The sequence below is a fragment of the Cryptotermes secundus genome, unplaced genomic scaffold (assembly GCF_002891405.2).
Source record: "Cryptotermes secundus unplaced genomic scaffold, Csec_1.0 scaffold235, whole genome shotgun sequence".
In the NCBI taxonomy this organism is placed as follows: Eukaryota; Metazoa; Arthropoda; class Insecta; order Blattodea; family Kalotermitidae; genus Cryptotermes; species Cryptotermes secundus.
Window position 1 is genome coordinate 847,206 of NW_019723301.1, and position 14,585 is coordinate 861,790.

General features: G+C 38.0%; 2 protein-coding genes across 11 annotated transcripts in view; one reads left to right on the forward strand and one right to left on the reverse strand.

Annotated features, from left to right (window-relative positions):
- LOC111861717 (carotenoid isomerooxygenase) overlaps positions 1–14,585 on the forward strand; it is a 111,512-nt gene that overhangs the window by 85,059 nt on the left and 11,868 nt on the right. For 2 of the 6 annotated variants that reach the window (XM_023846513.2, XM_033750426.1), the window contains 7 exons: positions 1,608–1,752; positions 4,738–4,894; positions 6,535–6,764; positions 8,649–8,825; positions 9,778–10,071; positions 11,898–11,996; positions 12,107–12,329. In XM_023846513.2, the coding sequence (XP_023702281.1) occupies positions 1,608–1,752; positions 4,738–4,894; positions 6,535–6,764; positions 8,649–8,825; positions 9,778–10,071; positions 11,898–11,996; positions 12,107–12,310 (1,306 nt within the window). In that variant the 3' untranslated portion in view covers positions 12,311–12,329. Of the gene's footprint in view, positions 1–1,607; positions 1,753–4,737; positions 4,895–6,534; positions 6,765–7,809; positions 7,891–8,648; positions 8,826–9,777; positions 10,072–11,897; positions 11,997–12,106; positions 12,330–14,060; positions 14,163–14,585 lie in introns of those variants that run through there. The other 4 variants (XM_033750427.1, XR_004512715.1, XM_033750428.1 and 1 more) reach the window with 4 other exon arrangements.
- The window catches only part of LOC111861715 (neprilysin-4), a 41,114-nt gene continuing 38,903 nt past the window's right edge, over positions 12,375–14,585 (reverse strand). For all 5 annotated transcript variants that reach the window (XM_023846509.2, XM_023846508.2, XM_023846511.2 and 2 more), the window contains 2 exons: positions 13,758–13,933; positions 12,375–12,488 (listed from right to left, as the gene is read on the reverse strand). In XM_023846509.2, the coding sequence (XP_023702277.1) occupies positions 12,389–12,488; positions 13,758–13,933 (276 nt within the window). In that variant the 3' untranslated portion in view covers positions 12,375–12,388. The remainder of the gene's footprint in view (positions 12,489–13,757; positions 13,934–14,585) is intronic.

Sequence of the window (14,585 nt, forward strand, 5' to 3'; positions counted from 1 at the left end):
AGGGTGTTGAGAATATTTGGACCGAAGAGAGATGAAGTGACAGGAGGTTGGAGAAAACTGCATAATGAGGAGCTTCATAACTTGTACTCTTCTCCAAGTATAATTAGAATGATGAAGTCAAGGAGGATGAGATGGGTAGGGCATGTAGCACGAATGGGGGAGACGAGGAATGCACATAGGATATTGGTGGGAAAGCCAGAAGGAAATAGACCACTGGGAAGACCAAGACGTAGGTGGGTGGACAATATTAAAATAGATCTTAGAGAGATAGGATGGGATGATATTGATTGGATTGATCTGGCTCAGGATAGGGACCAGTGGAGGGCTCTTGTGAACACGGTAATGAACCTTCGGGTTCCATAAAATGCCGCGAAATTCTTGAGTAGCTGTAGAATTGGCGGCTCCTCCAGAAGGGTTCAGCTCCATGGTGAGTGAGTAAGTAAGTAAGTAAGTAAGTAAGTGAATGAATATAAATAATTATTGATATGGCTCTCTTTTCGAATTTGTCTTGGATTTTCCATTGTATTTCTCAGTCCCATTCGTCCACGGATAATTCTGCACAGGTTTGAACATAGGCATATTTCCCTCAGTGAAAATCGAACGAGAATTTTAAAATGGAAATAGTAGCTTAAATTTATTATGATAGGGCAAAGGAGTTAGAGAAAATTAATGTACAAATCACAAGAAAATTATCCTACGACATGAATACCCCATCCAAATTCCCGAAAAGAACTACGCCCCCACATCAACATAACAGTGGGCACGGAATTTTAAATCTATCATAGTCTGAAAAAATGGTATTTTTTATGAAGGTATCAGAAGGCCGTTTTGGACATTGATCGCATTATTCTTTGTGCCCTTAGTCTCAAATATTTCAGTTTAGAGAACGTTGGTGCAACAGAAGCATCATTTCGAGCAAGTACAATTAGGCTATTAATAGAAGAGAGCCCTACAATAGTTGCTGTTGTTGCGCCTTCAGATGTGCATAAAAGAGCCATCCTTCAAGAATGCCGTCTTCTAGGATGTGGCGCCGTGTAGAGTTTCTGTAAACCGACGTTTCAGAGGAACATATCGCCTCCATCTTCAGGGTATAAAAATCTGCGAGCGAGGAACCAGCGTGAGCAGGTGGCTGCAGTCCGCAGTCGGTTTACACAAGATCTACACGGCGCCACATCCCAGAAGGTGGCATACTTCATAGTCACCGCCGTGAAAACCTCAAATCTTACATAGCCATCCTTCACTCGGCCAAACAGATGAATCACCCCCATAATATTTATCATTTTCGCCACTTTGAAGGACTTGTTTAAAATGCTTGAACCTATCATCAAGGCAGGGGGATTAGTACTTCTGATTTGTATCTGGAAAGCTCCTTTTTCGATTCCTTACCCGAGCAGTCATCCCAACAGGACGTTTGTGATTCTTCTCAGTCTCTCCAAGCAAGTGCCAGGAGAGAGGATAACTGGTCAAATTTTCATATCCTTCCCAAAATTCAACGTTCATAATCATCCTACTACTCAACATTGTAAAACCTGTGCAGTTGAGAAAGTATCATTAAATAGTTTAAGAAGACTGTGAACGCTTGACTCTTTGAATTGTTTCGCATGCAGGGTATCAGCCCTGTTCACACCTGGAGAAACCACTTCCGACAACGCGATGATCTCCGTGTATCCTTTCGGAGACGAACTCTACGCCCTTACAGAGTATCCCGTGATTCACCGCTTTGACCCCATCACGCTAGACACTTTGGACAGGGTGAGTGAGGATATTCATTCTCAACCGTGCAAAACAAATGCAATCAGTACAGGTCACACGATGTTTTTAATACAAATTGACTTTCGCCTCTTGAAGGTGATAAAAAAGTAAAGCTATCCCTGTAACAGGCTGTGAATTCCCATAGGATTGCGAGACGTCGGGCCTTTTACATCTTCTAGGCAATCGGCTCACAGACAGCGGTGAGGTTGCCAGCCTGAAGCTCCAGCCTCCATTTACCCCCACTTAGATTCCTGGTACCCATTTCTGTTAGAGGCTGAATCGACCCCAGGGCCATAGTGCGGCTGGAATGATTAGGTAAATTGGAAAATGACCTCATTGGGAATCGAACCCGCGATCTTCCGCCTTGTAGCATAGCGCCCCAACCAACTACGCTATATGTTTTAAACAAAGTCATATAAAGTTGTAAAACATATTGTGACGCGCGGCTTACAAGCCGGAGTATCGGAGTCGGAGCCCGGCGTCCATTGCCAGCCAACGGCTGGGCGAACGTATTCCCAGGCACTACATTGCTGCGAAACGGTTCTAGTTACTATGGTTCACATTTTCACTGTTGAAAGCTGATAACCACAGCAACGTATCATAGGTTGCACAGTAACGTCTTCTAAAACCGACTGTTGCCGCGGATATGAAAAACACAACACTTTAAGAAGGCGAGTCCTATCCCAGCCACCTAGCAGGGATAAAAGGAGGCCAGTGGCGAAGCCGTCAGTTTGAAGTCTCAAATCTGAGACAGTAAAATATGGTTGCTAGTGCCAAGGAACACGGACCCGAGAAAGCCTGCGCTGACAAAGGCCAGCAGCACGTACAAAAGACAGACCCGTCCTCTCGTCAGAGGGGGCGCCTCACAAAAACAATACCGTAATTTTCAAACAATAATAAATCTGGGGCTCGACACCAGGACCGACCGACCGACCGACCGACCGACCTAGCGTCAACCGCAATGTGGCTTTGACTGTGACTGTGACTGTGATCGTGACTTGCCGTAAGTCCAGAAGTGAAGTCGAAAGAAGAACCAGAATATGAGAGAACACAGAAAGTGTGTGAACTGTTACAACCCAGTGTGACTGTAATAATGACGTCAAATAAACCTGATCATCAAATCTAGAATCCACGATTATTAGTCACGTTGCCCTCCCACACGTGACAATATTAAACACACTTTATCATGTCAGCTATATGTTTAACTGTCGTGAGAAGTTATTTTTTGTTGCAGCAGTATGTAAAGCCATTATCTGTATAAATGAATTTAATCGAACTTGCCGCAAATGTTGCCAATAGTATCGTGAACTTATTTTGCCAGCATATTCAGATGATTAGAATATTTAACTTATAATGGTTTTTTGTAGGACACTTTCATTTCCAAAAATTTTAATTACTGATATCTGAAATCAGGGAAATTAATTGTAGTATGGGGACCACAACACCCTGTGTCAAAAACAAATTTGAGTAAAAATTAGATTTAAAAATATATACACTACACGATCCTCTTCGTTTGGCGATGACTAATGTGGACAGATGCTGAAATCTGATCGTTTTACTTTTTTAATATTTGGATTAGTAATTCTGACGGCTGCTAATGAAAGATATTACTAAATCAGATAATAACTCAGTATTTAAGCTGAATTTTGACATAAAAGTGTGATATTTTTCTCATGGCGGGACGCCCCACACCCATTAGAATGCCCTCACGCCTCGCCACGGGGCGAATTTCCAGCTTTGGAGCCGCTGATTAACGCAAAATACTCCCAAACCTCGGTCTCCGCCATTGTAGAAGACTAAGAAATCGTCAGTCAAACTGTAGTCATTTTGCAAAGTATTCATCTCCGCAGAACACCAAATGATAACAGAATAATGCGAATAATATCGAAGTCCCGAACGGGAATAAAATTTTTGGTCCCAGCTTTCGAGTAACCCAAGACCTGGAGACCAATGAATTTTTTTTACAATACGGCTATATAAAAACAATAATGGCTTCTCTGAAATTGGCTGCACGCAAGGGACCTAAGATAATTCGAAATATTAAATTTTCGCAGAGCTAAAGGCCTGTAATTTTCTTGCAGTTGATAACATTAAACGCTCACGAAATCACAATATAGACAAGCTGGTTTTCGAGAGAATCGGTTGCCTATTCACGAGACACTATCCACGATTTATGAACGTAAATTATGTCTACTGACATGACTGAATGTGAAATACTGCACAAACACAAGTAAAGATGAATGGACATGTGCTTTACATAATTTAGCAACTTATGAACATTCTTAGGGCAGATGCCTCGAACTGCAAAGTAACCGGCTATGAGATGGAAGGCTGGGATTCATTTCCTGATGTGGGCAGAGATATTTGTCTTCACCAAATCGTCCCTACCAGAATGGTGGTCCGCCCAGATTCTGAGCATTACCTACACGCTCGTCATTCGTTTCCATGGTACTTTGGTCAACAGACTTGTATTCGGCTGGCAACCGGTTCGAATCTCGGCCAGGTTGCAGGCTATCCTGAGTTTGTGATTTTCTGTGTTTGTGTTTATATCTGTAGATAACTGTCGGAGAGCTACCTTGAAATAGGATATGACCATTCCCTTCATCGTCCTTATAAAGCCACTGACTTTACCACATCATTCGGTGCTATAAACCTCTTTTTCATTTAAGAAAATGATACTAAATAGCATAATAATTCATTCTATTTTCAGATCATCAAAACTTATCCCCGCAAAAATTATTCACAAAAGAATATTATGCTGTTCTTATATTACAGCCTGTCCTTGAAAATATCACCTGTGTTTATTTAAAATATAATGGATTAAAGTACTGTCATGAAATCCCAGTCATCTCCAGAGGGGACATCCGATATTCAAATCTGAGCAGGATCTCAGAGAATACCTCTGGACTCCACCACTATACTATTTAATGAGTCCCCTTGGTTAAAGCACCCTGATCGCATATTATTTAATTTGTTGGCATTCAGGTGAATGTTTCCAAGTATGTGGGGATTGTAAACCATACATCACACCCACATGTGATGGATGATGGCACAGTGTACAACCTGGGAATGTCAATATCAGTAACCGGACCCCATTACGCAATTATCAAGTTCCCACCAACTTGTGATGTCAAGTCTGCTGGTAGGTACACACTCCCTATATGACAGTTCACATACTGACAGTACAGTATATACTTTTGTGTCCATGTCTCTGTCATAATTGTAATTGTTTTCGCTATATTGTAGTAAGCACCTTAGTTTAGCAATGAATCTGCATGCTTGTCTCCTTAGGTTATGTAGTACATAAATGTGTCCAAACTGAGCTTGTGAGCAGTATTCTACTAAGTGAAATTAAGATAAATAAATTCACAGAATCCTTGTTACTAATACTATTCAATTCCTAAGTAGTCATTGTTTAGTCAGTTTTCTGAATCCAGCTAAAAATTGACATTTAAAAAGCAATAATATTGAGAGTTTTTTGTATCTGCGGTGGAAATACAAAATGTAGTGCATAATGCTCTTGAATGCAGGGTGCTATGGAAAATGTTTTGTCCAGTGGTACAAGAATTGAGAACTTTATGGGTGTGTGCTGTGTTCAATCATGGGGTTTTGTTACTGGAATTAGTTAGCTCCTTAGCTGGTTAGTTATGCAGTGAGATAGTCACTCATTTAGTGGACTGAGTTTTGTTGAGTCACATTACCCAACTCAGCTCAAGTAATTGACTCAAGTCATTTACTTAATTAGTTGAATACTTAATTACTAGTATCCCTCAATTTGGTAATTCATTCCATGAAAACTCTTCATAAGGTGAAAATTCATAAATAAAAAATTGTATTCCGTTTTATTTATATGTAAGTTGCCAACTCTTTCATGAGTCTCATAAAAATCCCCAAACATTTTAACGTGTGTTTTAGTAGTAAATAAGCATCTAAAATATAACAATATTATTTGTTTATGATATTTAATGTTGCAAATATAACTGTATTATTTTATTTACATTTATTTTGTCATAGCTGATGCAACGCAATAATCCAGCTTCCTTGTAGAGTAAACAAAGGCTCTCAATCGCACATCTTCATGACTAGAGAACCAATATAGACTGCATGTCAGCGTGGTAGCAGCAACAGTAAACGGTATTAATTTACTCACAGGTCTGCTGACTACAAAAGGGAAAAGATGTATGCTGGAAGCTGAAGAGTTGCACAACAATTACAATAAATGCAGTATACAAATATTACAGACAAAAACATAATGTCTGTAAAATTTATTACAAGCCCACTCCACTTCACATGTTGTGTATGTATTTCTCTGCCCTCAAAAAAAGTTCTAATGAACGTAAATTGTTCATTCTAATGAAAATTTGTGAATTAGTGTTCGTAAAACTAGGAATATCTGAAGAGAGTGATTAGTTATTTGTCCAAATAGTACTGAAAATGACATGTACATTTTTCAGATATGGGTCCTCAGTTATTCACTGTTGACATACATTTGTAGCTGTTCTGAGTAGTTACAGCTATTGTGAGCATAAGAGGAAGAGGTATGTGGTTGGTTGGTTTAGTTTTGGTTTTGTTTTGGTTTGTCTATAAATGAGTAATGACTTCAAGTTTAGAAACTTTATTCAACACAGATGGAGCTCAGTGCCCAGGGACAGCTGCCCTGTTCTCCTGTCCCTACGCAGTGTACCCCCCCCCACCCAAAAAGCTAATAATTTCTGTTTAAAATTAAATAAGTATTTTTCATGTTTCTCATATTCAATAAAATAATTTTTGTACCACAATCAGGTGATGGGTGTTCCAATAAACGACTGAGTATGTTTGAACAAGCTAGGATTATAGGCTCAATACCTGCCAGATGGCCACTTCATCCTGCCTACATGCATACTTTTGGTTCTACTGAAAACTACTTTGTGATAGTGGAGCAACCATTGTCTGTATCTGTGCCAGCCATGGTACGAAATCATCTTTTGAATGAGCCAATGGCAGGAAGCTTCAGATGGTACCAAGACCAACAAGTAAGTTTAAGAACTGTACATTCATTTTTCATTTTTCTGATAGAAGGGGCTGAAAGAAAACCTGTTGATTAAATTGATATTTACTTCTTTCAAGTCTTGAAAATATGTATTGCTTTAATGAGGATGGCAATATGAATAACCATTATCATACAAAAATACTTGCTTAGAAATTCAGTAAAGGTAAAGCTCATATTGTACCTGAACACATGTAAGAGTTATGGATATAAAGGATTTTAGGCCTCAGCAATAGATGAAGGTGAGTAGTCAGATTCACTCTTAGGCTGCTTTATTTGAGGCAGAATGTCCAGTAGTGATTAGATAGGAGGCTGGGTGGACCCTAGAGCCAATACAGATGTTGTGTAGAAGAGAATCATTTCTTTATTTTGAATTGTCTCATTCTGGTCCGCTGCACTATCAAGTTAGAAAGTTAATAGAATTTTCTGTCCAGTGCGGCAATAGAGGTCACATCACTTTTATTATTCTTGCCTACATGTTTCAGTTTAATTAAAACCATCATCAGAGGCACTTTTCATACGGCAGGAGACACTGTTAATTAAGCTGGTTTGATGTTCACTTTCAGTTGTGTTATTCACAGATGTATGTTTCGTATTATTGTCATAGGTTTTAGTTACGATGGCACTCGTCTATCCAGTCAGCCATATTTAAATGAGCTATCACGACTCATGAGTATAATTGGTGGACATCATAAGCCCAAATAATGTCAAAAGTAGGGATGCATTGGAGTCTGTACATTTACAAAATTATTGATCCAATGTAATATTGAATGAGTGTTAGAAATGTTTCATTTTAGAAAATTTTTGCAAAATACCTATTCCTATTCCTAAACATTCAACACATGTTCCATATGATACTGGCTCAATAATTCAGTTAAGGGAGGTAGTGATGTTTTTGACAAGAGTAATGACAGTAGAAGAAACATATTTTCTGACCACTAATGTAAAATGTGATCATATTTATGCACAACAGCTTAGTCTCTCTTCTATAATATAAAGAATACTGTGTTACATAGTTTCTTTATCACCAGTTTCACTGCTACACAATAAAAGCTCTGCTGTTTGGTTTCCCTTATGAAGAGAGTGACAGTGTGGCAGCTTTTGTAGAACAGGTAAGGTAAAGGTAAAGATGTCCCTGTGTTTAACTAATTAAGCACTGTGCCATGAAGGTGTATGGGGGATTGGATGTATAGATCCACATTTTATTGACTTTGGCACTAGTTATGGGTGAGTGGTCAGCTTCACGCTGACCGCTTTACCGCTGGGGAAAGAGCCCTCAGTACCCTTTGGACAGGGAGTTGAGTGAACCTCAGAGCCGGTCTGGACGACTTGGAGAAGAGAAAATTCTTTACCTTACCTGGACTCGAACTCTGACCCCTCAGTCGTCCAGCCCATAGCCAGTTGCTATACCAACTGTGCTATCCCAGCTCACCAGTATTTATAGAATACAAGAATAAAATAAGGGGACAATCTGCACAGCAATAGTTCTGAAAGAAACAGATAGACAGTACTGTGTCAACTGTGTCAACATTTATTTTTTTAGCTGTTGGTGGTAATGCTACCCCCTTTTCTTGGGTCATCTTCAGGTATACAAGAATGCAGGTTCTAGTACCTGTCAATATATATAGTGTTACCATCAACAGCTAATAAAACAATTGTTGACACAGTAGTGTCTATTTGTATCTTTCAGAACTATTGTTGTGTAGACTGTCCCATTATATATCTTTCACTTATACTTCATAAAGAGAGAGGGGGATGGAGAGAGCGAGAGAGAGAGAGAGAGAGAGAGAGAGAGTGCGCAAACAGGCACACAGAAACACGAACACATAATATATATGTAATGTTTTTTTTTCTCTCTTTTTTGTTGTAGACCCAAATTCTTCTTATGCAGAGAAAAGATGGTCAGTTGTTTAAGATATTTCTTGCAGAGGCTTTCTTCTACCTTCATATTATAAACTCTTATGAAGAAGATAATCATCTAATTGTTGACATATGCTGTTACAAAGATCCCACTATGCTGGACTGCATGTATGTGGAAGCTTTGATGGTAATTGCATATTTTTAAAACAAGAACCCTGTTTTATATATAATTAGGTTGCACACAGAAGTCACAAGACAGTGTTGTTGGTTATTCCTGATACATTATGAATATTTGTTAGTACTGGTGGCTGATTTCTAAACTTTGATGTGAAAGTTAAGAAATATATAATTGATTTGTGCTGAAAGATGTATCTGACAAAATAATTTTTCCTGAATAGAAATTGTGGACATTTTATAGGGTCTTGCAATACAATATTTCGCATATCTAGTTACAATACATTTTCAATAAGTATTTTTTTGGCAGTATGGACATCATATTATTTTGTAGCATATTTGAATTATTCTATAAGACAAGTTGTGTTCATGGCGCTATGTGTGTGTGTGTGTGTGTGTGAGTGCATCCATATGTGGGCATGCATAAGTGCATTGATATGTGTGTGTGCGCATGCTCATGCATCACCTCAGGATTTAATGCAACTCTGTGTACATATCCTGCCAATGAGAGTATGTCATATTCTTCTTCATCATCATGATTACTTTCATTCATGGGGAATAGAATCTTCTAGGACATAATGCCATATAGTTCAGTAAGAGTCCATCAACATTTAGAAGGAATATTTTGCTTAAATCTTCAGAGTCTTAGAGTAAGCCAAGGACCAAAGAGAGACAGAAAGAAGCATGTGGCAAGCAGAGCTCTGTTAGCTGCCTGCCTCTTTCTGTCTCTCTTTGGTCCTTGGCTTCTCTTCAACGTGAAGCTGGTTGAAGTACATTCTTCTGATATGTCAGTGGACTTCTACAAGACTACATGTTATATCCCAGAAGATAGTACTATTCATAGCCACCACCAAGGGAACCTCATATCCAACTTTATTTTCCTTAGGATTAAATCTATTTGATTACATATTTTCAGGCAGTGGATATATTTTTGTTTAATTAATTATTGTAACTTCCTATCACAGGGCATTCAGAAGAATCCTGACTATGCCAGAATGTTCAGGGGTCGGCCTTTGCGATTTGTATTGCCACTGAAGAATGTTTCCTCAGACACTGCTCCAGAGACAAACCTAGTAACACTGCAGGGAGCCAAAGCTACTGCTTATCGACTCTATGATGGGAATATATTTTCACAGCCTGAACTTCTATGTGATCTTGGATGTGAAACACCTAGAATTTATTACGAAAAATATCTTGGACAGCCATACAGATATTTTTATGCCATTTCATGTGATGTAGATGCAGATAACCCAGGCACAGTAAGTCCAGAAAATATATCTTTGATTGCTCCATTAACCCTTACAAAGATGAACTGTTTAAAAAAATAAAACTTGGCCTTGTTATAATTTCATGGCATGCAGAAAAAAACCAACTGAGCTGAACTGTCACAGGATGCCAGAAGAGGTCTTTTTACTAACACCATCAAATCCCAAAAGCAGAAAAAATCAGTTGTTCTGAGCAAATCATCTTGTTCACAGAAGTGAAAGAGTTGATTTGTACATTTGCACTGATACTGTATAATAAGCTGTACACTAGCAATTATTACACCAACTATCATTCTCATGGTAGCATAGTTGATTGAGGCACTATGCTGCAAGCTGGAAGGTTGTGGGTTCAACTCCTGATCAGGTGGATTTGTTTTTCAATTTACCTAAATCTTCCAGCTGCATTATGCCCCTGGGATCAACTCAGCCTGTAACAGAAATGAGTACCAAGAATCTTCCCTCTGGGTAAAGGGCAGCCAACATATAAGGCTTACAACTTTATTGCCATCTGCAAGCTGACTGTCTAGAGAAATATGGGAGCCTTGACATCTCACAACCCGATTGGCCTTCACAGCCTGCTACAGGGACAGGTTTACCTTTCTTTTTTACTTTTGCTGTCATTCTCATGCATAAAAATTTGCACTGAAATTTGAGGAACAAATTTAGTTATTCATTGTGGTTACTTGTGTTTGACATCTCTAGGGTCTTCGACTCTTGCATGTAATTTCTGTAACCTTCAGAATATCCTTCATTAACCATGATTACTCTGAAAATATATGACGGTTATGTATTTTGTGATACCTGTTGTTGATTTATTATTAGATGCAGGAGATTATGCTTCCTTTGATTTCCATGGTAAAAGTAACTCATGTCTTTACATCCTCTGTTCCGTCCTAGCATTGCTCCATAATCATTTGTCATCACTTGCCCTCCTCTTCATAGAAAGAATCCAGAAGCTTACTTGGCAATTTTATATAAGATTTTTAACCACCGTCCAGTGTGATTGATAAAAGTTGTGTTTCTTTAATTTTTCATCCTTTACATGTTTTGGTCAAAACGACCCTCTTCAGAAGGATATTATCAACACACGTGGAAACTACTATTACCATGTCACAGATGTAAATATTATATCTTTTAACTAATACTAAGATGTACATTAATTTGTGAAAACATCTAAAAATTATTACAAGAAGTCTCTTTATAAAGCAGTGTACAATATTTGTTTTAAATTACAACCAGATTGGTTCATGTTATTACACTTCTTCTCCTTAATGGAAGATGAATATATTCCACAGTTTGGTGTCATTGTTTGATGATCAAAGCTCTTTGGCATTGTAGTCCAGTTATACAGACTATGCTGTGTTGAGGCAAGACTACAAGAAATCTCTTGACAGGGGTGAATAAACCTGACTGTCAGTAAGAGGAAATGGGCAGGCCAGTTGAGGAGGCTCTTCTCTAAGGAACTGAAACCTTGGCTGGAAATCGATTATGGATCCAGCTGGAGCCAGTGGTGTGGGAGGAGGGGGAGGTCAGCTGTTTCCATCAGCAAATGATAGTGAGAGGCTGTAGACTTCCTACTGTCACCAATATCTAAGAGTCTGATCTGTGTAGTAACAATATGCTGATATCCATGTTACTCTTCACAGGATTACAAATATTAACTTAAAAGTAGGGTCATTTTCAATGTGTTAAATATAAATTATAGCTCATAAAGATGGAACACTTCTAAATATTCAACCGAAATATATCGGAAACTGTAGACATTCATTAATTTATAGAAAATAATTTACAATAGTGAAATAAGATATACATTATTTCAGCTGATAAAGGTGGACATCAAAACTCGCACAAAGATGACCTGGTGTGAAGAAAATGTATATCCCAGTGAACCAATTTTTGTACCCTCACCAGATCCAAAGGTGAGTCAGTACCTCCTTATAGTAATTCCACTACAAATTACATGTTTCTAGGTATAAGATTTTCTTCATATAAAATGTGTGTTTATAATTCTTGTATGCTCTTGTACCAGGAGGAGGATGATGGAGTTGTGTTGTCAGCATTGGTGTGGGGCAGAGGAATTGAAAGGGAGGTAGGAATCCTTGTGCTGGATGCCTCTACATGGCAAGAACTGAGTCGAGCAACTTTCACCACCCCAAGTCCAGTGCCCAAATGTTTACATGGATGGTTTACTGAAAATATAGACTTAACATTTAAGTCAACACTGCTTCAATGATGATCAGACGTAGGTATTAATATTAATAAAGTAAATCACAAAGGGTCTTCTTATATAGCTGTAATCCCAGAAGCCTAATCACCATACAGAGCATTTCTTGATGGGGTTCATGGGCGTGCCAAGTTTGCAGTTGAAAACAGATGCAAAATCTTCAGAGTTGGATAAGGTTCCAATCACCCTAAAATCATTGAAATTAGAAATTACAGTCAACCTCTTATTTGCATGGTGGTTACATTCAGATCTTCACAAAAAATGCTAACATTTACTTGCCCATAAAATTAGGACATAGTTCAAAATATATTTGCCACTGGTCTGCAGTCACTTTGCCATGGTAACTGGAAGAGCATATTCCTGGTATCATTATTACATTTAGGGGTGGAACTGGATTATTAGATCTAGGTAGACACTATGAATCAATAGAAAAGCACAGAAAATAATCAACATGTTATGAGGAATTATGACAAGGCAGAACCAGGAATTCTTCCTACATGTGCAGCTGTTGAGAATTATAATTAAAGTACTGGAAACATCTGTGTTAAAAAGATCACTCTGGAATTAAACAGATGGTTTCTACCAATATCTGTACCTTTTATATCTCCGGTTACATACTTGAAAAACATCACAGAGAGCAAATAGTATGAAATAATAAACACTGTGACCCTACAATATTTTCTTAACAAATTTAGCTACAAGATATTAAGAGGAACACTTGTAATTTATGATATAAGAGTAATGTAATTCTGCATTAGTAAAATTATTTTAATTTACATTCTACCACACACCTTAGGAAAAATCTTCATAATTTTGGAATTACTAATATAGATAATATGCCTAGCAGTTGAAAAAACATTGATTCTAAGAATCTTCAGTTTTACTAGTAGCTAAATATCTATCTTTGTAATGAGAAGTCACATTTTTCAGAACCTTCAAACAGACTGCATTTTAAATTTAATATATGTTCAGATGCATAGATGCATTTTCTAGCAAACTGAAAGACTGTTGCATGCCAGGTATTCACAGGATAGCTGGTCAGAATTCAGTTATAATTAATGGTGACACAAATGTCAAGTAATCAGTTATGTGAGTTGTAGTCAAGTACTGAATATTTTAAAATATTATCACACACAAATTTTTAACTGAAAATATCCTGTAAAAATGAATACAGATGTAATCAGTTTCATTTTCTGGGAAGAAAGGGTTAGGAACACATTTGACAGTTATGCCATCATATCCTGTAATTGTTGCCAACTGACATTCTGAATTCAATGGAAATGATATGCAATGAAGCATAATTTAGAAGAATATTTTCCTTATTGTTATGTACAAAGAAGATTCTAGTGTGTAGTTTTGGCACATTCATTGAAAATATAAATATTTACAGTTAGTCTCTCAAATAAAGATTCCAAGCACTGAAAACCTTAGTTCAAAGGGACAGATCTGCACAAACCTGAACTTCCCAGGCGAGTGGACACCTGTCTGAAGTTTATTACGTGTGGCTTCAGGCCTCATTGCACCACACCAAATTTGAGCGAAGTTCAGGAAAAATAATTGATCTCCTGTTGCATTTATACCTGGAAGTGTCTCATTAAAATCTCCATTTTCATCCAACCATCTCTGATAAGCCTAAACATAAAGAAAAACAATATAATTACAATCTGATATTAAGATGAATGCAGTGTTGCATGCATGCACCAACACACACACAAACAAATCAAAAACCTTTTCTTATTATTGTATACTTTTCTTACAGCCATTTGACACACATTTAATCCCACTCAACTTAATTATGGTTAACTAACTAACTTCATGGAGAAGCTTCATGAGAAGCTTCCAGTTGTGCAGCTACTGAAGAACTTAACAAAGGTCCATTACCATATTCACAAGAGCCCTCCACTGGTCCCTGTCCTAAGCTAGAGCAATCCAGTTCATACCACCCTATCCTATCCATTTTAATATCTACCCACCTACATCTTGGTCTGCATAGTGGTCACTTTCCTTCTGGTTTACTCACCAATATCCTATATGCATTTCGCTTCTCCCCCATCCTTGCTACATGACCTGCCAATCTAATTCTCCTTGACTTGGTCATTCTAATTATACTTGGTGAAGGGTACAAGTTATGAAGCTCCTCATTATGCACTTTTCTCCAACCTGCTGTTACTTCATCTCTTTTCAGTCCAAATATTCTTCTCAACACCCTGTTCTCAAACACCCTCAGTCTGTGTTCTCCCCTTAATGTCAGAGACAAAGTTTTACACCCATATGGAGCCACAGG